Consider the following 25,992-nt stretch of genomic DNA (forward strand, 5'->3'; position numbering starts at 1 on the left):
CCCATATAAACAATTCCGCAGGCATACAATGTTGACCGGTACAGCGGTACAGAGTCTATAATCGTACCACCAATTAGTGTGGATGTTTCTATTGTCCAGACACTTTGGTCAGGCATAGCTGACAAGTTTCACATTGGGGTACACTCACATACACCTTGGCCTAAATTCTGTAAAACACTGGATGCTGGGTAGATAGACAAGGCCAAACGCAAAAACAACACCCCGACACAGACATCAAACTCACAACCAAAGTCAACATTTCCATGAACGACAGGCACTTGTTTCGTCCCACTCTTTATATTTTTTGTTTTCCTCTTCTGAAGGATGCGTACCTTCTGCTTGTCGAAACCCTTAACCAAATGGAAACATCTCTTTTTCATTATATTTTCTTTTGTTGCTTCATTTAATTTAGTTGTTTACTTTTTTCTTGGTTAGTGAGGTGCTACGAATAAAACTACATGGTAAGCATTGGTCATTACAGGAAAAAAAGAGGAGGGGGGAACAACACCAGCACACATTCCTTATTAAAGGAGATGTTGGCGGGCAGTTCAGTGACCGTGTAGTAGCATCCTTTTTGTGTTTGTCTTTGCCTTCCCAATACCGAGCACAGGTCAACAAATTCACTCGTGCCGGCCATCACGGGCATCATTCACCATCACACCATTCACAATGATGTGATGGTGCGCACAGGATGTGATGTATGTTAAATGATGGGTCCTGATATGCCATTGAGTTTGGCATTCAACAAACAGCCATGACGTGATGTGATGCCGAGTTTGACGTTCGACAACACGGTGGAACGTCCACAAGCATGGTGGACGAGAACGGCACTGCAGAGCGCGCACTTGTATGTTTTAATTTTTAGTTTTTCTGTGCGTGTCTGCTTATGCCGCTGCAGGCTTGTGACACGGCTGAACCATGCAGGACAGACAGGTTGCAACCTACGGCTTCTTACTCGAGTGCGTCTGCTCGTGGCGACGCAGGTTCGTGCTGTGGCTGAACTCTGCGGGACAGGTACTGCACTTGTACGGCTTCTCGCCGGTGTGCGTCCACCTGTGGTACCGCAGCTTCGTCTTCTGGCCGAACCTGGCGGGACAGCGGTCGCACTTGTACGGCTTCTCGCCCGTGTGCGTCTGCTTGTGACGCCGCAGGTCGGCGCTGCTGCTGAACTCTGCGGGACAGAGGTCGCACTCGTACGGCTTCTCGCCCGTGTGTCTCATCCTGTGACACCGCAGGTTCGTCCTCTGGCTGAACTCCGCGGGACAGATGTCGCACTTGTACGGCCTCTCGCCCGTGTGGGTTCGCTTATGAGCCTGCAGGTTTGTGCTGCGGACGAATTCTGCGGGACAGAGGTCGCACTTGTGCGGTTTCTCGCCCGTGTGTATCTTCTTGTGGTGCTGCAGGTTTCTGCTGTGACAGAACTCTGCAGGACAGACGTCACACTTGTATGGCTTCTCCCCCGTGTGTGTCAGCTGGTGGTGCTGCAGGTCAGTGCTGCGGCTGAACTCCGCGAGGCAGACGTCGCACTTGTGCGGCTTCTCGGCCACGTGTGTCCACTTGTGACGTCGCAGGTTCGAGATTCGGCCAAATGCTGCAGTGCAGAGGTCGCATTTGTGAGGCTTCTCTCCCATGTGTGTCCGCTTATGAACCCGCAGGTTCGTGCTGCGGATGAACTCTGCAGGACAGAGGTCGCACTTGTGTGGCTTCTCGCCAGTGTGTATCTTCTTGTGGCGTTGCAGGTTCCTGATGTGACTGAAGTCAGCAGTGCAGACATCACACTTGTATGTCTTCTCGCCCGTGCGTGCCTGCTTGTGAAGCAGCTGGTGCGTGCTCGGCCTGAACTCTGCGGAACAGATACCAAATTTGTACGTTAGCAGTACACTAGTATGATAGCAGATGAACGGAACTGCCACATTTGCTTGCGTAATTAACACACTCTTTTGCACAAAAATGTGATGCCATACAGGAAGCACATTAATTTTCGAAAGTTTGAAACTGTGCAGTCATTGACCATTTTGTTCACAATACATCTGGCTTGGGGACTTTGCGTTGGTTAGTGTCATGTGGAATGGGTCGGTCATGCTCAAGACCCGGACCCAGCTGTTCAACTTGCCGATAGTATTGCAGGGAAAACATTGAATGAATCACTTCCCAGCTGATTTGTGAGAAGCTCCTGCATGTTGGCAAATCACAATGTTTAGTTGAAATTTCAGCCTATACGACGGCTTTCACATGCCACGTCACATCACGTTGGGAGTGTGCAAACTTCGAACATAATAACAACACTTGTGATGTACAAGGTCAAGACCTGGGCCCTAGTGTACAAAATATGTTGGAATAAAGAAAGTACACACATTTTACCACCAGTGTGAAGTGTCTCCACTAGACAACCCACAAGCGCATGGGGCACGACATCTTCTGGCATCGTGGGTAACTGAATTTCCATTCTGTATAACTGCATTTTCTTCCGAAGGACGCTAAGGACATAACACTGCCGTAAGCTCCTAGAAGCACTTCTAAACGTTTTTTCTATACTGTAGTATCTGGTGTGACAAAACCGTGAGGTGACTCATTATTTCATTTCACCACATTGCCCACAGCAATGGGGTACAGTATCGCACCTGGCAAATGAAACTCCCCAATCTCCATTAAAATAAAGTTTTTGTTTCTCCCTCAGAAGATGACCTCACAAAGATCGTGATTCAAGCGATGGAAGAACATGCATGTTGATTCTGGAGCCCGGATATCACAAATATCTTGGGACAAAACCGTAGTTCAGTTCCAAAATCCCTGATGTCATGCAATGTTTTGGGACAAAAAGTTCTATTAATTACGCAAGTAGACATGGTACTTAGAAACATCGTTTATGGTGTGTTCTATATGTTTGAGTTAATATTGCAAATGTGTTAAGGCTGTTTAATACGGCTTTTTTCCCATCTTCTGCTTGTCATGTTCAGTAACGTAGCATGCTACTGTGCATCTCTCAGCCCGCCACGCATTTTGTGAGGTAGATCAGATTTTCGAACCTGCACCATTTTTCGCACGTCTCGCATGCAGGGAATCCAGCTCTTTCCTGCAAGATTATCATCCTGATTTTACTCCAGCATGCCGAGAACAGGGGTGCTACGGGCAAAACTGATTTTGGAGCACTTTTTGGAGCAGTTCAATTTGAGTTTTGGAGCTCCTTGGAGCAGTAATTTTGCATACTTTGGAGCATACTGGAGCACAAAAATGTCATGTTCTGGATCAACTTGGAGCACAGCATTTCACATCTTTAATGGCACCAAGGAAAATAACCACATCTGAAGAAGCATATAGGTATAGCCTTAGTCCGTGTTAACAAGAAAGGACTCTGCTAATACATTTCCCGCATGTATTAAGTCCATGAGTGTGTCCGACACAAAGTAGAAAGCATAACTCGGTGAAGAAAGTTAGGAAACGTTGTTAAGTTAAAGTTAACAGCAGCCACGCCATGCTGAGCGCACGAAATTACGACGTTGCAAAGGACGCACACAGCATCAGTGTCCTTAAAATTCTGGTTTGCACCAAACGCTGATGAGGTCATTGTTGGAATCCGCTTCATTTAGCACAGTTCAACTGAATTTGGTGCTCCGACCTGCGGCGACAAACGCAACCATTAAATTGATGCGAATCTCTCACGCAACTAAGCTCAGAAAAGCGATCTCTGTGTTGTAACTAAGCAACAAAGCAAAAAACGGTCGCTATATGCGATCAAAGCTAGCCAAGGTATTGCCACAAAAGTCGGAACTGGGACCACCCTTGTGAAAACCGAAAGTGTAATTTACACTTTCGGTTTGGGCGGCTGCGCTGTTTACAGTGAACAGCGCGGCCGCCCATACGTCTCGAACAACAGTATATTGCGATGAATTTATTGATAAGGGACGCACCTGGGAAGCATTACGGGTAAGGCTATATAATATATGTGGAAGAGCTAATTACGTTTGCTTATCTTGACACACACCTACGCTTGTCGCTGCATACAGTTAACGCCACCGAGGCACCCGCCACACAAACAGCAGGAGACACAGGAGACACCCTGGCGGTAGAGGTGCGCGCCGCCGCCGGCCCAAAACGTCTGCACGCCGCCAACGTGGTAATTCGGTGCAAAGTCTGCTTTTCGACCAAAAACGCTCTAAAATCTCTCTGGTTTAAACGGAACTTTTTGGTCTCATGTTCTGCAATGGTTCACCCTCTTTTGTTTTTATATTCGGTGCAGCACTCTGCATATGAGCATTATTCGAACCCACGGCGAAAAAAAAGAGGTAAACAACGAGATTTGGCCGAGGCAGACCTTTTCCCTGAGTTGTTTGCATTCGAAAAAAAGAGATCAGCTCGGCGGCCCCGCCGCCGCCGCCGGGCCTCCAGAGGGGTGCACCCAGCTGAGAGCTTTCGACTTTTGCTCTTATGGCGCAATTTCCGCCGATTTCACGTTTTCGGCGCACGATGGCGCAAGAAATCAACCTTGTATCAAAATTGCGCAATTGGCGCAGCTGTAGCACCCCTGCGAGAAATGTGCAGGGGAACACGACAGGAACACGAAATTCAATCATTCTATCAGAGTGTCATTGTACCAGAGTGTCTTTATATATGAACTTTTCATTACATATTAAAGGGTGTCCGCAAATTTGGTCGAACGTCGTTTGGTCGAACGCTACTTGGTCGAAAGCCATTTGATCAAAAATCGATTGATCGACACCGTTTGTTCGAAAGACTTTTGTGGAAAGGAGTTCAAAGCGTGCGCAGAGTGCATCGTACGCACCTGTTTTTCTGCGACTTCTGACTCGAGCATACGGAGCAGGCAATCGGTGTCCTCTGCTTTTTTTAAAAATTTATTTATTGTTTTGCTTTTTTTTTCAGCCAAAGAGGGGAGGATCACTGACCATTTTCAGACCGTTGTCATTTATGAACAACACAGCTGAACAGAACAGTGTGGGGAAGAATAGAATAAACTACACATATTGAAGAAAGTGGCCTCACGTTGGAAGCAGCCGATAGTCTGCGCTTCTTCTGGGCATCCTTCTCATTGATGGCGGCAAATTTAAAGGGAAAGGATCTAACCATATGCGCGCGAAAGCCACTCGAAGTTTGTGGATACTATAAGAAGGAAATTTTGAAATGGTACAACAAAAGATATTAAATTAACAGCATATAAAACATTAGTTCAACCTTGTTTAGAGTATGCATCTGCAGTCTGGGATCTCTGCACATCCACGCTATCCGAAAAAAAAAAAAAAATAGCGCAAATGCAAAGGGCTGCAGCCCGGCTTATCTTATCAATGTTTCGAACGACTTATTCGGTTAATGTTTGTTGCGACAAATAACTTTGATTCACTTGCACACAGGCACAAACTAAATCAACTAAAACTGAATATGTAGTCCGTTAAATACAAACATTAATAATACATTGTTAAAATTATCCAAAAATGTCATTTATTTATTTGTCAAAAATTTATTTATTTGAGACCAATTATTATTTGCCAAAGGGTTGGGGTATTAGAGCCAAAAGACATGTATGTCATGTTTAGTCGGTATGTGTTCGAGCGGAAAAATCTACCAGGTTGTCGAACGGGTGAATAACCCAGGCCCTTGGAGGCTGGTACTGTCTTTGGGAAGCAAAAAGGTGGGTTTGCATGAGGAATGTGCTTACGGGCAAGCGGACTACACAAAATTAAATGTACCCTAGGATAGTGGCATTTAGAACTGCAGCTCAGTTACTTTTTGCTGCTTTTTCTTCTTCATCAACGCTCCAGGTGAACTAATAAAAAAATCGATCAAACAACCACTGTTGTTTCAATGTCCCAGAACCATATTAAAGTACAACAAAACTTTGTTCAAACTCAAATACACAGTTGACTTTTGTACATTTATTGACATGAAGATGTGTTCGCAGACACTCAGAACGAAAAAACTCACTTTTGCTTGCTGCAATTTGCGTCACAAGTTAGCATTTTTTCAAAGACAGGATATGTATTAAGTCCATGAGATTGATGCACACACCATCTGACTCTACGAAGTCCTACGCCGCATAGACAGAAGCCAGCACCTTACCCTGTATTGACACGAGTCAGTTTTCTGCCGGCAGCAAGTCGGGAAGGAGTGAGAGGATATCCGAGCTAAACGAGGTCACTACGCGTCTGAAGACGCCCGCTCGTTCTCTAGCATTCACACGAGTCATTTTCCCGGCGGCTGTCAGTTTTCCCGATCCCTTCTGTATTCGCGCTTGCATATCGTCTGTGTCTAGCGTAGGATGGACCAATGAAAGAAAAAACTTATTGCGCTTGGGCCCCTTGTGGATGATTCAGAGTACATTCACGTGAGAAACGGGACAAGATATGGGCCAAAGAATAGGTTCCGAAGAAGCGCTATGGAATGTAAAACAGCATTAACCCAAATCTCCGTGTGGACGACCAAAACGCCTGTCGGAGTATTTTGATAATAGACGTTGTCGCATTCGGTTTTATTTTCCACTAAGCGTATCTCGATGCTGAGCATCAATATAGGCGCGACAGCGTGCCGACAAGTGATGGACTGGCGATGAAGCTGTGATGTCGAGCTACAGGTAGTTTATAATTAATTAAATTAAATCAAATCAATTTTGATTTTCCTTTCGGTAGGACGAGTAACTTCCAAATATTATGTTTTTACGCATGTATTGGAAAGGTGCAAGCGAACGATTATGTGTAGTCAACGTCTGTCCAGCGAAAGAATGTGAGTGAAAAAGAGTGCGTTCAATATGCGGGAGAAAATTGGACCCCAACGCTTGACACCCGTTTTGTGCCGAGATATCCGCAGCGATCTCCCCGGAATCAAACATCACGATTCTCCCACATCAAAGTGTCTTTGTTCTATCAAGCTTGGACAAGATACTCCTCAATATCTGTCGCATTCCTTGTTCATCACTCTGGCACCAGGTGCTCCATCTCGATGACAGTGTGATACAAACGGCCGCGCGAGCGCTACTAAAGTTGGGGTCGTTCGTCATCCGTCGTCTGCTCTTGCAATGCATTACATCAAATTGCACAGAAACAACTCCACTAATTCGCGTTGCATTCTCGCCCTTATTGATGAACGAGAAGCCAAATATGGCACCGTAGTTTTGGAATCGATCGCGACAGATGTGATAGTCCCCTTCAGTCGAACTTTTTGAGGAAAGCTGGTCCAAACACTGACCCGCGCAGCTTATTCTAGCGTACGTCGTTTGGTAATAAGACTGGCTTCAACATACGAACAGCACTCTTAATCTTGAGCACCCTGCAAGTTTTACACACTTATGGTGCCATTCAGGAGTATACAAAAATAAGTTCTGTATGCACAGTCCTTTCTAATGCAAGGACAGAATGTTCGTAACTCGTAGATACAGTGACATCGCTTTACTTTTCGCCCTTTGGACACGGTGTCGATTATTGCAAGTTTCTCATCAACCGACAATACCTTTAGTTTTTGAACTACACTAATCTCAAATAACAGTAGGAAATACATCGAAAAAACAAAAGTAACACGGGAGCGACTGTGTGGCTTCCATGGCAAAAGCGATTAGATGGATGCATGAACACACATGACATCACATAATTCCATGTGACATCAAAAACCAATAACGCACTCTGATGTTGACGTTATTATTCTCTCCCTCATATGAGGTGTGCCACTCCTCTCTCTCTCTCACTTGGGGACCGGCACATGCAGTTGCAAGTGATGCTGCAATAAAGAGTTTTTTTCAGGCTTGTTGTGCAGCTTCGTTAAACAGAACATGTCACAAAAAGTTGCTTCATTAAATTGTGCGCAGAAATGCGTTGACCTCAATGTTGAAGTGTACATTCAACAGAAACACAGTCGAGCCCGTTTATAACGATACATTAAAACCCGCGGATAGCGATATCGCGTAGAACTATATCCCTGATAAAACGATGGTTCATGATTTTACCGTCAAAATATACATTGGTTCTATGGGGAAACGACCCGCGTATAGCGATGGAGACCGCGGTTCCGAGTACTCGTATAACGATGTTGGACGCTGTCCCGTGCGCGTAACCACGCGGGGATTTTCGCCGCGATAAGATACAGTAGAGTCTCGATGCTACGAATCTCACGGGGTAGCGGAAAAAATTCGTATCATCCGAAATTCACATCAAAAGAATTAAACCAAACTAAAAATTGAGGCAAGAAAATAGACAGCGACTGTTCATTTTCCAGTACTGTCAGTGAAAGAGGTAGGTGGTAACGCTTTTATGTCTCCGTATTTGGCCAATGCTGCTCAAATTCGCGAGATGACTCAAAAGGCCTGCACGTGCTTTCCACCCGCGAGTCGCGCGACAGTGTTCTAAAGCGAGCTTCTCCTAAAGCACGCAGGCGTTAGGTGAAGCTGACTTTCGGAATGGTGACGTGTAGTGTTGCCAGAAGATGTCCTGCTATGTTGTCTGGTTCCCTCCACGAGTTCTGACCGCTGCCCTCCCAAGCCACTGCGATGTCACACAGCTTCGCGTTTTTTCTTTTTTTTTTAGCATCTTTTTTTTTTTTTTGCTACACCCGGGGTGGCGCGCGACTTTTCCGGGACGCGCTATTTAGGTCAGCCCTCGTTTAACGATGTACCCCGTATAACGATGGAATTCGTGATTACCGTCAATATCGTTATACGCGGGTTTCACTGTACTGATGGGAAGGCAAGATCTGATAGTTATATGCGAGCTTTTGCAAAATTGCCAGTCCGGATTATGTCTACAGCAGCAACAAAGCAGAACAGTACAGGTAAAACATCGCTGGACACGCACCTTTCTTGAGAGCGCAAAAGCATTTGATCCGACTCTAAATGTGTCGAAAGCTTTCCAAGGGACAGCATAACCACTGATACCACATGAGGCTCCGCCCCTTCTGAGGTCAATGACTTCGTCCACTGCTCATCATTCAGTGCCATAGTCATCATCATTTTCAATAAAGCAACTGCATTCTCCATTGCAGCGTGCCTCCTTCACATGTAATTCACCGACACGTGTTTGGGTGGCGACACGCAAACCTCTGCCAACTCACATTTTAGTGCGGCATTTTGCAACGAGGTTTCACACCACTACAAAAACCATCAAGCATGTCGAACTTCGACCCGAGCCAAGTGTCTTTCCTAATGAAAATGCACCTCAGAACCGCAGACTCGATCGAGCACACAGCAAACGAGAGAACGACGTGGAGAGGAAGCAACCTCCTCTGCTTCTCACGAGCCCCTTCAGAGTTGTGCACCTCGCAACATTGATTGTTGAAGAGCTACAGAAGGTACTGGTATTCTATTTCGTGGGTGCATCTTACCAGGAAAGGTAGAAACTGGCATCAGTTTACTGTGAAGACAGTCAAATGCAGTGGCAGTCAGATTGCACGACGATCAGTTGTAGGTCACCGTCAGCAACCTCGAGCACGAGACTTTGTATGCCCCTGTGACATAATTTTCTCCTGCAGCTCATATTTTGAAGGCATGTCTGATAATTCAAACTCTTGATAACTCAATCAAATTTTTGTGGTCCCCAGGTGTTTGCATTAACGGGTGTCTAATGTATGTGAGTTTTAAGCAACCAAAGGCAAGGTGAAGTAGTGGGTTTCCATCTGTACTCTGCGCATTAGCGCATGTTTTTTGGGGTCTCCCAGTTGAGGACACAGAAGAGAGTTCACACCTGTACAGCCTTTTGCTGGTTGCTGGCACTGGTGTGCATCTACATTTGGTCCGACAGGTATCCACGAAGGAAAGCGTAGCACTGAAGAGCCAGAACTTGTACGATGTTTCCGTGTGTGTCCCCTTGTGACACTGCAGGCTCATGCTCTGGCTGAACTCTGAAGGGCGGGGATCCACTTCTAGGGCTTCTTGCCACTGTGTGTCTGTTTGTGACGACACACGTGCGTGCTGAAGCTGAACTTTGTAGGACAGAGATCGCACTTCTGTGGCTCCCTGTGTACTTCAGTGGCCCATGAATGTCGTCTGCTTGTGATTTTGCAGGCTCATGCTCTTGCTGATCTCTAAAGGATGGAGATCAGCTTCAAGGGCTTCTCCCCCTTGTGCACCTGCCTGTGATGCCGCAGGTGTGTGCGGAGGCTGCAGTTTGTAGGACAGAGATCGCACTTCTGTGGTGCACCTGTGTGTGGCCACTTGTTATCCTGCAGTTTCATACACTGGCTGAGCACTGGAGGACAAGGATTGTAGTCTTATGGCTTTGTGCCCATGTGTCTCTGCTTGTGAAGTCGAAGGGTCACGTTCTGTCGGAACTCTGCAGGGCAGACGTCACACTTATATGGCTTCTCATCCGTGTGTGTCTGCTTGTGACGACGCAGATTCGTGCTGTGGATGAACGCTGCACTACAGAGATCGCACTTGTATGGCTTCTCACCTGCGTGCGCCTGCTTGTGATGTCGCAAGCTCATGTTCTGTCGGAACTCTGCGGGACACAGGTCGCACTTGTACGGCTTCTCGCTCGTGTGCGTCTGCTTGTGACGACGCAGGTACGTGCTGTGGCTGAACTGTGCAGGACAGAGGTCGCACTTGAATGGCTTCTCACCCGTGTGTACCTGTTTGTGGTACCTCAGGTTCGTCCTCTGGCCATACCTTGCAGGACAGAGATCGCACTTGTACGGCTTCTCGCCCGTGTGTGTCTGCGTGTGACGCCGCAGGTCAGTGCTGCAGCAGAACTCTGCAGGACAGAGGTCGCACTTGTACGGCTTCTCGCCCGTGTGTCTCAGCTTGTGGCACCGCAGGTACGTTCCGTGGCTGAACTCCGCACCGCAGATGTCGCACTTGTACGGCTTCTCGCCCGTGTGTGTCCGTTTGTGATCCCTCAAGCTCGTGATCTGGCCAAATGCCGCAGGACAGACGTCGCAATTGTACGGCTTCTCCCCCGTGTGTATCTTCTTGTGACGCCGCAGGTTCTTGCCTTGGCTGAATGCGGCGGGACAGACGTCACACTTGTGCGACTTCTCGCCCGTGCGTGTCGGCTTGCGACGCCGGAGGCGCGTGCTCTGGCTGGACTCTGCAGAACAGAGACCACATCTGCATATTAGCAGTACGTTAGAGTATGACAGTAGACCAACAGAGCTGCCAGAGCTGCTCATATAACTATATCTATAACCTTATACAAAAATATGAAGCACCATAGAGGGAGCACATTATTTTTCTATAGTCCCAGCTGTCTGATAAAATTGTTAAAACCCCAGTGCCCAGAACAATTAAAAATAGACACAACACAGAGCACGGATTTTAATTGTCCCGGCCCTGCGGTTTTAGCGATTTTATCGTGTTGTTCCAACCCGGCAATCACCACCAGCAGTCACCGACCATTTGATTCTGATGCATCTGGCACCGAGATGTTTGTTGACTTTGCATTGGCTAGGGACGTGTGAAATAGGTAAGCTAAGCTGCTAGAGCCAGGGCGTATCGTTTCATCGGGCCTAGCATTTCATAGGAAGCGCCAAATGCACATCTACCATGATTTGCCTGCAGCTCCTGCGTGAGTCCCAGTCTCAACATTTAGTGGAAATCTTGACTTATCAAGATGGTGTTCACATGCTGCTACGTACTGTTCTCAACGCACCAACGAACATACGGGTAACACCAGTTACGTGCAAGTTAAGGATCTGGACATTAGTGTACAGAACGCAGGGGAATAAAATGTAAAAGCGCTAGGCAAGAGGTGCGACCGCACTCGAAGGTCAAAAGGAACTAACGTTTATTCGATGTGGTAGTGATAGCGGAAGGAGCCAGGTGCGAGCCCTGCATGACAGTCGTCTTCTGTATCACTACAGCTACTTCCCCTCCCAAACAACAGGCAACGTTCAGGGTATGGCGAGGACAAGAAGAACGAGAGAGAGAGGAAGAGGGAGAGAGAGAAAGGGAGAGAAAAAGAAGGAGGGGGAAAGTAAGGAGATGACGAGTCTGGCGTTTCGTCCAAGTACCCAGTCTCTAGACGATCAACAGGTTCAGCTGTTAGTCCTGCTATCACCCATCGTCACGAATGTTTCTGTTAACTCCTCATGAAGAAGCGTGTGAGGGTGGCATGAAAGAGATGCTTTAGGCTTCTCTCTGCATTACGTCGCCCGTCTTAGTGATGCCATCTGTGACACGATCAACATGCAAGACTTGTAGAGAACGGCTTCGTTTCTTCAGCGGGTACTTTTGATGCACCGCGGGCACCGATGTCTGCGTCTGCCAGAGAACAGCCACCGACAAAGTGATGGTGCAGCCGTCCAGGACCGTGAAGGATGGATCCCATGCAACAAGCGACACGCTACAGAATCTGTCGTTGTCGCGGCTCCCAACCCTCCCGGTTGTCGATCCATTTAGCCAGCAACCACGACAAGTGACAAACAACTTCCTTTTACATCAAAGTGACCGAATATGTTACGAAATGTGATTCGAAACATAACTGTGCTCCGGAACATATACAACAAATACATAATTTTATTTCTACAGCACAACTGCCCCATCAACCTGATGGCTGTGTCTGATGCGACCTATAGGTCTCGCGCAGCCTCCATTCGGGATTATGGATCACACTCAGATAGTTGTGTCTTCAAAAACTGTCCGATCGGGCAAGCCCTTGAAGATGGCGAGCTGGACCTTCCCCCACCGACGAATATTCCTGGCAGTGATGTTTCGCGGCCATTTGTATTTCTTGGTGATGAAGCCTTCCAGCTACGGCCTGGCCGGGGCTAACACGCGTGAAGTTACGGTAACTATCGACTGCGCAGGGCCTGGTTAGTATTCTGCCGACTGTGCGCAACATGGTACCCTAATGGCTGCAGCTGTACCTTCTGCAGACGCTGTGTTGAAAACTCGTTTGGCACCCTTGCATCCCGGTGGAAGGTGTTCACGCGAACACTCTACCTTCACCCGGCAAATGCCGCACCTGTAGTGCAGGCGTGCGTCATTCTGCACAACTACCTCATCATGGAACAGGACCCAACAGACACCTGGCAGCTACTGACTGCCTGGTGCTGTTGGAGCTTGTTTATTATTGGCGGTGGCATTTCTTTTCTCTCATTTTATGGCTGTCTAACGAAATAGCATACAGCTTGTTAGCTGGAATCCTGCGGGCTTTGCTGACTTTACTGATGCCACCAGACCACATCCTACTGGGTCATAATGACCATGTCTTAGGCACTCCTTCCCAGTGCCGCATTTTTTTAAGGTAGCGGAGGCGCTTCTCATCGTCCCAGTTATTGCTTCCTCAACTTCTGCAATACTTTGTACTTCAGCTTACCTTAGTATTTCTGTACAAGCGGTGGATATTCTGCAGATGTTTCATTCTTAGGTCAATTATCATCAGTAAGGCCCTTCTTTTTCTGCTGCGGCAAATCCTGAATTCCGCAGCAGGGAACTATGAATTCTGCAATTTTCCGGGGTAAAAGGCAAATTGCCCTAGTTCAGACAGAAAATACTCTCTGTTATCTCTTAGTGTGGTGGAACACGGTTACAACTCCAAAAACTTTTGCGACTTAGCGTAACAAGATACATTATACTTTCTTCTGAGAGTTTGTCACTGACTATCAAATTGTACTTGCTAAGTGACCTCTCTGCATGTACAGAGTTTACTGTCACACAGAGGTACCTGACAGCTCTATACACCAAAGCAGGGGTCAGCGTTTGCATTCCACTCCAGAATCCCAACATGTTAGAGGGTTGTTCCAGCACACAAATGGTGCCATATTACGGCCTGGTAGCCTTATCCGGTTGGCACATCTACGCTGCAACGCAAGCCGACCCGATGAGAGCAAAGTCCGTTTATCTCGCGCAAAAACTGAGTTCAGCACGTGGTTTCTGCAAAATTCTGCGCAAAACCTCATATTCCGTGGCAGACCCACAATTCCGCGAGGCTTTGCAGAATCACAGAATCGCAGAAAAGGAAGGGCCTTAATCATCAGCATTCCACGCGTTTTCATAGGAGCTATTGCTGTCGTCTGCTAGACGTACATACGCTTCTGCTGCGGTAGACGTACATACGCTTCTGCGCGTTCAGAATTCACCAAATTTGAATTTTTTTTCCCCATTTCCCAATTTGAATTCCCCAGAATTCAAATTTCCACCGTCCAATCATGATGCAGATCTCGCCTGCCGATGACTGCACGGACAGGCTCCGCATAGGGGTTGCCGATTATGACATGGTCGTTATAATCAAGAAGGTCGTGCTCCGGACATGCGGTTCACAGCGAATGAAGGGAGAACACAAGCAGCGAGCCTTCGGGGCGTTGTCAAGGCTGCCCAGATCTGCAGCGAGAAACTTCTGTCGGGAACCTGCCAAAGTAAACCCATATCAAAAAGAAAAAAAAAGGTTCCTCCTGAACAAGTACTTCTGCAGCGATGCAGGTCAGGTGCCCTGGCAGTGGGATCTGTCCGATCCACATAGATATTGATTTTATTCATTGTTCAGTTTATCATATACTAACTGTACAATATGTACAGTGATTCCATTCCTGTGCCATTCCTGTCTACCAACCTGAAAATTTCTCTAAATTTCTTCTTGGGAGTGGTGTCAGTGTATATGTATAATTTAGCATTTCACTATTTTATTTTTTACTTTCTGTATTTATATTTTGTGTGCTGCTCGCTAGCATATATAACTGCAGTAGTGCAATGTTCACTTATGCTTTCATACAGTCCCTTTGGGCATCTGGGCAAATAAATCAAACTACACACCGTAAGTGATGGATTTCTCTTTGTTTGCATCATGAACAATGAACATCACAGCCCAGCACCACATATTGCACTTGGGAGGATGGTCCTCTCTTGGGATATATGGCATTCACCTACCCGGATGACAAACTTCTACATATTTTAGGTACACGAAGCAATACTAACGTTAACAGGGTGTCTACCAACCTGGAAAACAGGGAATTATTGGGGAATTTTGACGTGACTGGAAAAGTCAGGGGACTGTCAGGGAATTTGAAAAAAAAAAAAGGCAGCTGATGTCAGGGAAAATCGCAGACAAGTGCCGTCACGATGCGCAGTGAATCGAGAGTGCTGATGAGCGGTTGAACAGGTGACGCCACAGCAACATTGCCACGAGCAGCAGTTTACCAATACAACAAGCTCAGAGGCAGAAAAGTAAGGCAGTCTTACTAATTTCTCAATAAATGATCCGTTTTATGAGGGATCCGTATCAAAACGTAAAAGGGGCGCCGAGTTCTCTTTTGTTTTGGTCAGGGAATTTGTTCCATCAGGTGTTGAATCAGGGAAATTCTTGAAATAGGCAGTGAAAACCTGGAAAAGTCAGGGAATTTGAAGGCTACAGTTCAGTAGACGCCCTGGTTAATGAATGGGAAAGCTACATTTGCACTTTTGTAAAGGAACAAAAACAAGTATGATTGGTGCAAACATGAACGGTAGAACGTGATACAAATTAGATTACCATGTTTATCATTTGAAACGTCTTACATACGCCATACATTATGTACATTATATACACTATGTATATGCAGAAGACAAACGATACATCAAGCAACAACTATAGACGGGAAAGCAACAACAAAATATGAGCATAAAATATGAGCTACAAGCCATTACATGAGTCATGTATCACTGTAGAACTGTAGACAAGGGCTAGACAAGGGGCTAGAACAGTAAACAAGGAAAACAAAGCAAAGCGGAAACGCAAGTAACGAGAGGAGCAGGTGGAAACTACGTACACTCACCATTCAGGTATTCAGTGTGTCAAGAAACTGACGTGCAACATGGCAATTGAGCACCATGGCGGTGTCGTACACTCAATGAGCATGTTCCGCATCGTTTTCTAAACACATTAAATTCTTCAACAATGAGTGAGAGCATTGCCCCCTGTAGCATTGCAGTGAATAAGATCTTTGTTACTAAGAGGTATTTTTCTTACGCATTACAATGGTACATTCGTTCCCCTCTCTGAAGCACCGTATCACCTCGAAAAGAACAGATTCGCACAGGCGCTTCTGTTCAATCGGGAGCTCCTCCAACAGCGCACCGAGATATTTCCCAGCAGAGCTGCGTGGACTAGTCATCTCTGCGAGGCGCAGATCTGTTTCGGTGAAACTTTTGGAGAGCTCCTTAATCGTGGCATCAAAAGTTGCCCACTTGCGTTTCTGGGGATTGCTTTGTGGCGTACACGATACGCGGGAGGGACTGGCATCTTCTGGTATGCTGCGGCTTAGCTGCACAGTTGCTGCAGCACCACTCCCCTCCTCTTCCGTGCAGTCTGCTGGAGGCTGCACTGTTGGTAGCTCAGCGGATGTTGTGCTGCTGCAGCCTGGGCTGTCCAGCCTCTCGGGAAGCGCCACGGCCCTGCTTGCCCGTCTTGTGGACATATTGCGTCTTCCACTATAAATGTATCACACGTGAAATTAAGAGCTAGCTATATGTATGATTTATATATAGGTTATTTCCACCAGCACTGCTCGGACAATGACACCAAATTAAATGCTTTGGAACCTTCATTATTCGATTACTCAACGGCTACTAAAATGGCAACTTTCACTTACGCGTTATGTTCGACATTGTCCTTCATGAACGTCGTTGCCTGGGAGCATTTCGACTTCACGGCGGCCAGCGCTGTGGGGATGTCTGCCTCCCCTGCCCCACCCCTCTGCCTCGTTGCCTCCTTCAAGCAGTGCCGATACTGGTCGACTAAACCCTTCTGCGTGAGCCTGCATCTGGCCTCTGAACAATAGAAAACCGAAAGTAATGAAGTAGATGCTACCTGGCCTGTATCACCGATATTCTGATATATGTGCGTTAAATATACACGTTTTTCGGGAGCGTAAACGATATATATATTCAGCAACGTACAGCGAAATTACGAAGTATGGGTCACATTAGGAGAGCAATAAAACTTTAGGAACTTACCGTCTTTCCCGCATTGCATCCGCCACGTCTTTCCAAAGTGCTCTGATGGTATTGCGGTTCTTATACCTCTGTCAGGCAGGCACATATACGGCCCTTAAAGTTACGGCAATAAGGAATGGCCGTAAGTTACATACGGCCCTAAGCTCTGGGGAGCTGTCAGACAGTATACGTGACGGCAGTTTGTCGCTGGTGTCCACGTCGATAAAGAAGTCTGTGAACGCTTAATGTAATGTAGCGAAGTCACGCTTTTTCTTACTGAAAATCCACGAAAACAACGTTTTGTTGGTATTTTCAAAATACAACAGGAAACTGTGTTGGTATGGCTTCAAAGGGATATTTGCTTTTAAGTGCTTCGGATATTTTTTTGAGTGGCGTCTGACTTTTTGGATGCAGACGACACGGTGCAATGCCGCGTGCAGTGGTTCGAGGGTGTAACTACAAACGTAGCTCTTGTACAGATGGGATAAAAAGTGAAGCAAAGTGCAGAAACGCCAGAAAAACACGGAAAAAAACAAGAAAAAGATGACAATATTACGTCAAGTAAAAAGCATTTTATTTCTAATTTAATTAAACGTGCTAAATCCTGTTTATGGTGTGCTTGGTTACGAGGCTTGGGCAGTTTCGATGCAATGCCGTAGACTGTCTTGCGGGAACGCCGTTGCCCTCCTACCTCAGTTTTGTAGCAAAGGCCTTATTGCTGACCGTCTGGCAGGAAGTTAATGACAGTATGCATTTACGGCCGTGACCGTTAAGGCCGTATATGTGCCCGTCTGACGGGGGTATTATGCTCCCAATGCCGCTTTCCCCCACCGCCCTCCTCGCTCACTGTCCTTTCTCACTTTCTAGGCCTTCCTCACGACGTCAAATCCAGCGGAAACTGCCAAGCGGCAGGCAACACTGTGCAGCGACACGCCACAAATATCTACTCCGAGTGGATACACGATTTTGAAGTCGCGACGGAGCTCTCCTGTCGCTGGACAGGGGGCGCAGCCGTCGTTGCTGTCGCGTGTAATGGGATCCGCCCTTGAGGTGAGCGTATCGGAAAAAGACTCAGACTTTGCAGCAGCACTTCCAGCAAACAGGCAACACACTGACAACTGACACACAGACTGAGCGACCTATGCACCCAGCATGGACCTAGCCATTAAGCATTCAGTTGCTGCACCGTTGTTGAGGATGCTGTGGTGCGAGACGTGGCCAGGATACTATAGCAGACTAAAAGTACGGAATCTTTCCAGGCTCCCTGAGAATGTTGAATAAATTGTTTCCACTGCAAGGAATCTCCGCGCTGTTCAGTCCGGTTCACGACGTGGTGTAACAGGAAGTTGGGTGCTCAATCTGGGGCATATACCAGCCTAATAAAAATGTGATACAGTAAAATCTCATTAACTCAAACACCCACCGTCCAGACCAGTTAGTTTGACTTGAGCAGCATTTTGACTTATCAAACAACTGCAAATTGTGATAAAAATTGGCCCCTACATTGCTGGCACTTGACAAAGTCTTCGACTTCTTCGCCAAAATTGTGAATAACGTGCTCTTTCGTATCCGGAAGTCCGCGGCGATCTCTCCTTTCGATTTTGTGCCGGCTTCAACCGCTGCTATCAGCTCGCGCTTTTTTGCAAGCGTGAGAGTCTTCCACCTGCGTTGCCTCAGCCTCGCCAATGACATGTCGCACAAAACTCAACAGCGCGCGCACAGTACACACAGTTCTTGACCTTCACTTCACTGCGTCCTCATCTAGCGTTTTTGGCGCCGAACAGCCTAGCCCGCGCACAAGGTCTCGCGCTAGTTTTGGAATCACGCAAGCCTCGATCCCGTCAACTCTCGATCAGGCAGACTTGGATTGGATTGTGTTGGCTGGCTTGAAGAACTTGGCCGATCGTGGCGATCCATAGTCGAGAAAGGTGGTGTTTACCGATCCGAAGTGAAATTCGACTTAAACAGATGAAAAATGTCGCCTGGGACGAAACATTTGTTCCGCTTAACCGTGATTTCGACTTAAACGATTTCGACTACAGCAGGTACTATTTACATTACAGGAGTACAGGCCGTGCACGGGACATCGTGGGCATCCAACTGAAGCCAAATTTTGTTCTTAACCAGCGTTTGATTTGGTTATTGTGCGGTGCCGCTTATAGTGCGGATTTTCGCCAGCCAAGCGACATATGTTATAGGCGGTCTCCAGTGTACATGGAGAAGCTTGTTAGCGAAAATGGTCAAAAATTGGGCTGTTCGGTATTTTATGCTTTAAAAGCGATAAAACCCCCGAATCCGCAACCGTCCGAGACTGTGCTGTGTAGTTGTGTCGTCCTTTCATTTGTTTCCCGGCACGGGTGTTTTATCGCTTTTAAAGCTTGTTAGTGAAGGCTTGCAAATAGATATTTAAGTAGCTCCATCGGATTGTAAAGTCATTCTGTTCAATAAAATGATCACAAAGCTTTGTGCTCTCTGTTATAGACGTTGCAGATCGACTGCATGCCTTCTGTATCTGTTGTCCGCCTATTTGCGCCTCTCGGTGGCTGAACGAGGGTGGAACAGAACCCAAATCGTACAGAAGGAACGTTACAAGTGGCGCGTGAACTTGAGAAATGAATTTAATGCCTTAGGATGAAAATTTACAATTTGACAACAAAGGCATTCTCGTGCTGAGATCGCGTTTGAGTGTGTGTAGATACCTGTCTCAAGATCTGAAAACATGCTCCGGCGCGACCTCAACTTTGCTCTCATATTCGCTTCGGCACAGACAATGCTCTTTAGAGTGAACCAGGGTGCGAGAATAATCACCATGGAAACGGGCCCTCACAGATGCTGATGAGAACGCTGAGAATTTCCGTCATACCCTTTCTTCTTTTTTGTTCGTGCCACTGTCACTCAGCCTTTGTTGGCTATATTTATTCATTTATTTATTTATTTACGATACCCTCAAGGCTTATTAGCATTAGATATAGATTAGATATTGATCAGCCCTTACCAGTAGACGTGTCACCTTGTGACGCTGAGTCATGGCTCTGCCCCACGCTGTCCTGCCCAGCCAAAATCACGGCATTGTAAGGTTCCGTCGTCGCTACTAAGACGTCGTGTTCATCCGAAGCTGTGTCTTGATGTTCTTTTTTAATGTGGCCCAGCCCAGCTGTCATCCCTGATGTAAAACAAAAAGGGAGATCAGAAATCACATTGCAAAACTCCAAAGTGAATGTCATTTCAGCCTCCTCCTCGAATCTAGCCACGTTTGATTGTAACTCATATCTGTGCATAACGCATACAAAAATATCATATTGCCCTGCATGGAATACTGCATTGTTATACGGCACGAGACATACGGCATATCTTTCAAGACCATTCTGTAGACTGTCACTGTTTCAGTAGTACGGTACGTAAGTGTACAGAATCTTACTATAGTATGTCGCTGAGGAACATTTCCGTAAACATAGAGCGTACGAGTACACAGTTCACCGAAGTCTTACTAATGACATTCATCTGGAACATCACCAAGACACATTTACCATTGGAGTATATAGTTTACTGATATCTTAGTATCACGTGTTCCTTGAGAGCCTGCCATAAAATCAGAGATGGAGAGATAGTACACAAGAGCAGGAACTGATTACGGTACTGCATAAATAATGTAACCAGGTTAAGTCACATGGTATGTGAATGCCGAAGTTGCTTTGGAAAAGTAAGGGTTTAGTAAAAATGGTCCCAGGAGTAATCGTCCCCGGAAAAGTAGTTTTCGTCAAACGTCACTGTCAAACTAAGCTGCGTGCCCAGCTGGGGGAAGCCCCCAACCGCACGGTGAACTATCAAAAATCTCCTAACGTAAAAACTGTAAAACTAACCTAGAACTCGCTTCTAGCCTAGGTCCCCACCTGGGACATTTCTTCCGGGGGACGTTTTTCTCTCGGGACGATTTTTCCACATCCCAAAAAGTTTACGAAACACTTTACCGTCGGAACCGCCTTCTAGCGGAGACTCGCTGCAGTGCTGTTCCAGAACCTGGCTCTGCTCTGGCAGGCATTCAGTGTCGCAAGGTTCCGATTTTACTGTTGCGAGTCGACTGCTGAAATCCACTGTGGATGGCTGCATTTCTCCGAGTTGTGAACCAGAAGGGCTGGAACATGATGACTCGAACATGCTTGTATCTCTTTGCTTGTTGCCTAGCCTTGTAAATGATTAAAAAAAAAGGTAGGATCAGAAATAAAAAAGTACTGTCACACATATGGTCACAGAATGTGAAACAAGGCCAAAAGCTATACAGGGTGGGTGCAGATAAAGTAGCCCCACATTTTCGCACATAGCGCATTTCCTGCATACCGTACGAACACACACCGTGCACCTCACAAAGGTGCATTTATGCGATGAAAATCGAGAAAAGAATCGTGGTAACCAAACTCTGCGCAATACAATCGTTAGCAACGCAAACTTCGCTCCATATATATTCCAATGGGACGTGGCAGTGTAGCACAGTTTCATCCAGAGTTCGAGGTAACTCGTTACTGTAACTAATTTCCTTTTTTTGGTAACTTGTAACTTAACTCGGTACTTTTGCGCCGTGGTAACTTTCAGAGGAACTCGTTCCTTTTTCAGGTAACTTTGCCAAAGCACATTAAGTTAAGTTTGAAGTTACTTTTAATTCGCTTTTCACTCACGTGCACATATTTTCTTGCTTTCTCTCCGGTTCCGTCATGGCATTTTTTGCCATAAAACGTGGTATTCAATCAATGACAGTATTTTATTCGGGAAGTAAGAACCGCTGAAATGAAGCTGAACCATTGTGCGCCCACAGGGAGTAAGATGCAAAGCGTTCGAATAGACCTCTACCAGTGAAACGTCATCATAACGTTGGTTCATAACACTGAAACCGAAACAAATCGGAAGGAGAGGACTGGGTTCCACGAACGGGCACTTGTTCGCTGCCTCCTATTGAAAGAAAAGTACATTTTAAAAAAAGAACTTCACCACATAGCACGCTCCTAGCCAACCATCATCTCGAATGATATCGTTATCCTTCCTGATTTGTTGAAAATGGGAGGCGTACACCTTTTCTGCGACAATTATGAACAGCATAGGTGTCCTAAAAAATGCGTACGCCTCCCGTTTTCAACAAATCAGGGCAGATAACGGTATCATTTGAGATGATGGTTGGCTAAGAGCGTGCTATGCGGTGAAGTTCATTTTTAAGAGCGTAGGACCGAAGGTTGCGTCCAAGAAAGCGTAGTTCACCTCTTATTTGTTCAACTTCTTTGTTCTTGTAGTTCAACTCTTGTTCAACCAAATTCGTGGCACTGTCGAACACTACGACGTCATTTGCTCGCAAACAGGGAGAGGTATATTGTTGGATATAAGCGAAGACGATCTAAGCGTGTTGCATTCCTCCTCAGGTAAATCAAGGTCTAACTCAACTGCTCACGTGCACTGCACCTGCGTAATGCTATTTTGTGTGAGAAGTAACTTGGAAGTAAGTAGTTATCTTTTTGGGTAACTCAGTAACTGCGAGTTACATTTCAGCCTGAAGAACTTCGTTATTAACTTAGTTACATTTTTCACACGGTAACGCAACTCGTAACGAGTTCTTTTTGACGGGTAACTTCTCAATCTGCGGTTTCATCGCCCTACCATTGGGGGTGCCGCCCACACAGAAACAAAAAGATCTGGTACACCTAGCAATAGCTAGACACGACTGTGCATTGACCGCCATATTGACGGTAATCAGGATGCATGGAAAGCAACGTTTCCATGGATAACTTCTTTGCTTATGTGGAGTTTTGTTACTAAGATTTTTTTGTTAGTTTTCATCTAATAAATGTGTCATGCCGACTAAGGCAGCGTTCACACGGGGCAACTTTTTGCAGCAACTATGAGCAACTTTGGAGTTGCTGTCAGCCGGCAACCTCCAGCAACTCTGAGTTGCTCTGAGTTGCTGCGAATCGCTCCCGGACCGAAAACTTGAGAAGTTGCTCGTGCATCGGCCAATCAGAGAGGGAAGCATTGCCACGTGACTCCCGATGGCGTTGTGGATTTCGTTCGTGGGTTCATAGGTTCAAATCCTGGAGGTGCAGCTAAGAAATAACTTTTTCTTTTTTTACGAACTTCACGGAACCATATCAGTTGCCACTTCTGGATGGCAATAATGATCTATTGGAGCAATAAAACTGACTGAAATTTGATAAACAGCAGCTAAAAAAAAGATTCCACCAGTTCGATTCGAACCCACATTGTCCGGTCGCCATAAGGTTGTCATGTTTGTGTCTGTCCCTTCGTGTTCCCTAGTCTCGGGGTTTTTTATATTATGCATCATCTTCACCAGCTCGCTTGCTTCCTAGCCATTTTTTCATTGCCATAAGGTTGCTTGTGGGTGGAGCTACAGAGTTGCTGCGTGTGAACGCGGACTCGAAATTGCTCAAAAGACGTTGGTTTGAGTTGCTTCGAGTTGCTGGGAAAAGTTGCCCCGTGTGAACGCCGGCTAACCGGAAGTTCGTGCAGTAAACAGGGAACACCATACATGCACAAATGTGAAGCTACTTTATCTGCACCCACCCTGTATGTTACAGCTAGATCAAGACTAGGTTCGTTCAGCTTCGCCTTGCAAGATTTAGGCCCAGTTTTACCAGCGCCGATTAATATTTGAACCGAGATCAACAGTCCCTTAACTGGAATTTAACGCTTCACTCTGCTTATAAGGAGTTATTGGCACTGAAACATTTATCACGTCACCAACCAATGTTTGTAAAAAGCATTTGAGTGTTAACTTCAAGTTTTAGCAACCCTTGTTCTTGGTTCAAGAGTTAACCGGCGTTGGTGAAACCGGCCCTGAGAGACAGTGAGTTGAAGCATCATGTTATATTCTTGTGTATGTCATATTCTTGAAATGTGGCCCAAGTTCGTCGGAAGTGAATGTGGCAATCGTCGAAAAAGGCAGACAGCGGCAGGATCTGAACAACGCACCAAAACGGTTCCGCCGTGCTCGTCGAAAATCACCAGTCTGCGCGGTCCCGCACCTTTCCAAGCGAATGGAAGGGAATGAAGAAGCTGACGAGCAGAGTCAGCAAAGTCGGTTGTGCACCTTGCACAAGTAGACTTCGATGACAGTGATGAGTCACAAGTGTGGTAAGAAACAGAACATCGCGCTTCTTTACGTAATATTTTCAACATTCAGCATTGCATCTGAGTTTGCCTCCATGTAGGCCTGAAAAGCCTGAGACGAAAAGCGCGTTTTTTTTTTTACTTTTGGCCTTTTGGCTAGGTGGCGCCCAATCAAAGCCACATGAAAAGCCACCACAAGCATAGGCCACAAGCCAAAAAGAGCAAAAGCCAATATCTAGTCCATAACGTTTCGGGTTTCGGTTTCACAATAGTAGGGTCTTACTTTTTCGTACTCAACCTGGTTCTGCCCGAGTGCTCCCTCCCCAATCAGTTTCGGACCCGTTCGCGCTAAGCTCGATCTGTAGCAATGTGCACACGTATGGTGAAATAAACTATTAAGGCGTTTATGATTATCCACTTAAATCGCGCCCAATCTTTTGCTAGCACCTACCGTTCCGCGAAGTCTGTTCAAGATGGCCGCGGTTCCCCCGACGTCTCACTTGTGACCCGAAGGGAACGCGCATGGCAATCTCGGAACATCTGCTGGACCGGTTTCAATCCGACGGGGACGAATATTTGCAATCAATCATCACGTGGGATGAAACCTGGATACAATCATTTCGCCTCAGAGACACATAAAGAATGGAATGGCAACATGTATATAGAGGGTGTCCCAGTTAACTGCGAACATATTCAAAATATATATGACACTTTTTCCAAGATGAAATCGATTGCAATATAGCATATGCTGAAGGGCACTCCTTAGGGAGGGCATGAGCAAAGTCCTAGGAGAATGCCTTAATTAGCTTTCATTCATTAACTTTTTAAATATAAAAGCTAGGAAGCTGTTCCAATCAGAACATCTGTTCCTTTCGGTCACCTGATATCGTAGCCGTTTTCAGAACAAAAATCCGTTCGATAGATCGCCCGCAAAAGATTCGTGAAGGAACGATATTTTTTTCTTTATTTTGTTCATTGCACATCTTCGGAGAGTTCGGAGACGCGCATTTCCTTCGTCCCCAACATGAGAGGGGGAATGGCACAGTGCCGCCTCATGCGTCGAAAATGAGCTTTAATTTGCGGAAACAAAACAAAAACGAATGTATCGGGTGACTCCACTGGGTGACTCTATCAGAACTGGCCGTATCTTGGGTTACATTCTCCGTTTCCTTTTAATCTTTTTCCAGGACGCGAGAGGCGATGGTGTGCTCTTTCTCCCTCTCACATTGGGGGTGAAGGAAAGAAGAGTCTTCTAGGAAGCCCAACGAAGAAAAAAAGAAAGGTTTTCCTTAACGAATTTTTTGCGGGCGATCTATCGAACGGATTTCTGTTCTGAGAACGGCTACAATATCAGGCGACTGAAAGGAACAGATGTTCTCATTGGAACAGCTTCCTTGCTTTTATATTTAAAAAGTTAATTAATGAAAGTTAATGAAGACATTGCCTTAGGACTTTGCTCATGCCCTCCTAAGGTGTGCCCTTCAGCATATGCTATATTGCAATTGATTTCATCTTGGAAAAAGTGTTACATATTTTTTTAAAGTATGTTCGCAGTTAGCTGGGACACCCTCTGTATACAGGCTTCCCCGCAGTCAAAGAAAAGTAGTGTGCAGCCATCTGCCGGGAACTGGGAACTTCATGGGAACTGTCTGGGACATGCCGGTGTTGGCCAACAAGGCCGATCACGTGGAAGAAACTGGCGATACATAAGTTATCTTTTATGTGAGAACTGATGTTCTGAGTCTGGAACACATACAAAGGACAAATACGTACAAGAACCTGGATTGGTAATCCAGAAGATGTGGGTTCGAGACCTACAGTGGCTAACCTTCTCAGTGACCATCTTTTCATGACTTGAAATCCGAGAGGAGGTAGGGACGATGACAGACAGCCATGGATCACAGTCACCATCAGTTCGCTTGCTACTTAACTTTCCTTTCGTTCCATCTTTTATTTTTTTTTAGTTTCACACAACACATGACTGCCATTCTGTAACCAAATGTGACAATTCTATGACTGCTTACGTGGACATTGTTTCTTTAGGATATGGCAGT

At 46.2% G+C, this 25,992-nt stretch overlaps 1 protein-coding gene across 3 annotated transcripts; it reads right to left on the bottom strand.

Moving 5' to 3' along the window:
- Positions 1 to 68: 68 nt before the first annotated feature.
- Positions 69 to 24,086, bottom strand: LOC135368118 (zinc finger protein 664-like). 3 transcript variants are annotated; one of them, XR_010414680.1, is made up of 5 exons: positions 23,801 to 24,086; positions 20,803 to 21,017; positions 19,830 to 19,997; positions 9,672 to 11,015; positions 1,781 to 1,843 (listed from the first exon to the last, which is right to left on the bottom strand). XR_010414680.1 is itself a non-coding variant. In XM_064601208.1 (4 exons), exons 2-4 carry the CDS (start codon positions 20,987 to 20,989, stop codon positions 942 to 944), a joined length of 1,257 nt encoding a protein of 418 aa, XP_064457278.1. In that variant the 5' UTR covers positions 20,990 to 21,012; positions 23,801 to 24,077; the 3' UTR covers positions 69 to 941. The 3 variants fall into 3 exon arrangements, 2 of the variants coding, with proteins under 2 accessions (XP_064457278.1, XP_064457277.1); XM_064601208.1 differs by lacking the exon at positions 9,672 to 11,015 and having other exon boundaries at positions 69 to 1,843; positions 20,803 to 21,012; positions 23,801 to 24,077; XM_064601207.1 differs by lacking the exon at positions 9,672 to 11,015 and having other exon boundaries at positions 69 to 1,843; positions 23,801 to 24,077.
- Positions 24,087 to 25,992: the final 1,906 nt, after the last annotated feature.

This window comes from Ornithodoros turicata, chromosome 9 (assembly GCF_037126465.1).
Source record: "Ornithodoros turicata isolate Travis chromosome 9, ASM3712646v1, whole genome shotgun sequence".
Classification (NCBI taxonomy): Eukaryota; Metazoa; Arthropoda; class Arachnida; order Ixodida; family Argasidae; genus Ornithodoros; species Ornithodoros turicata.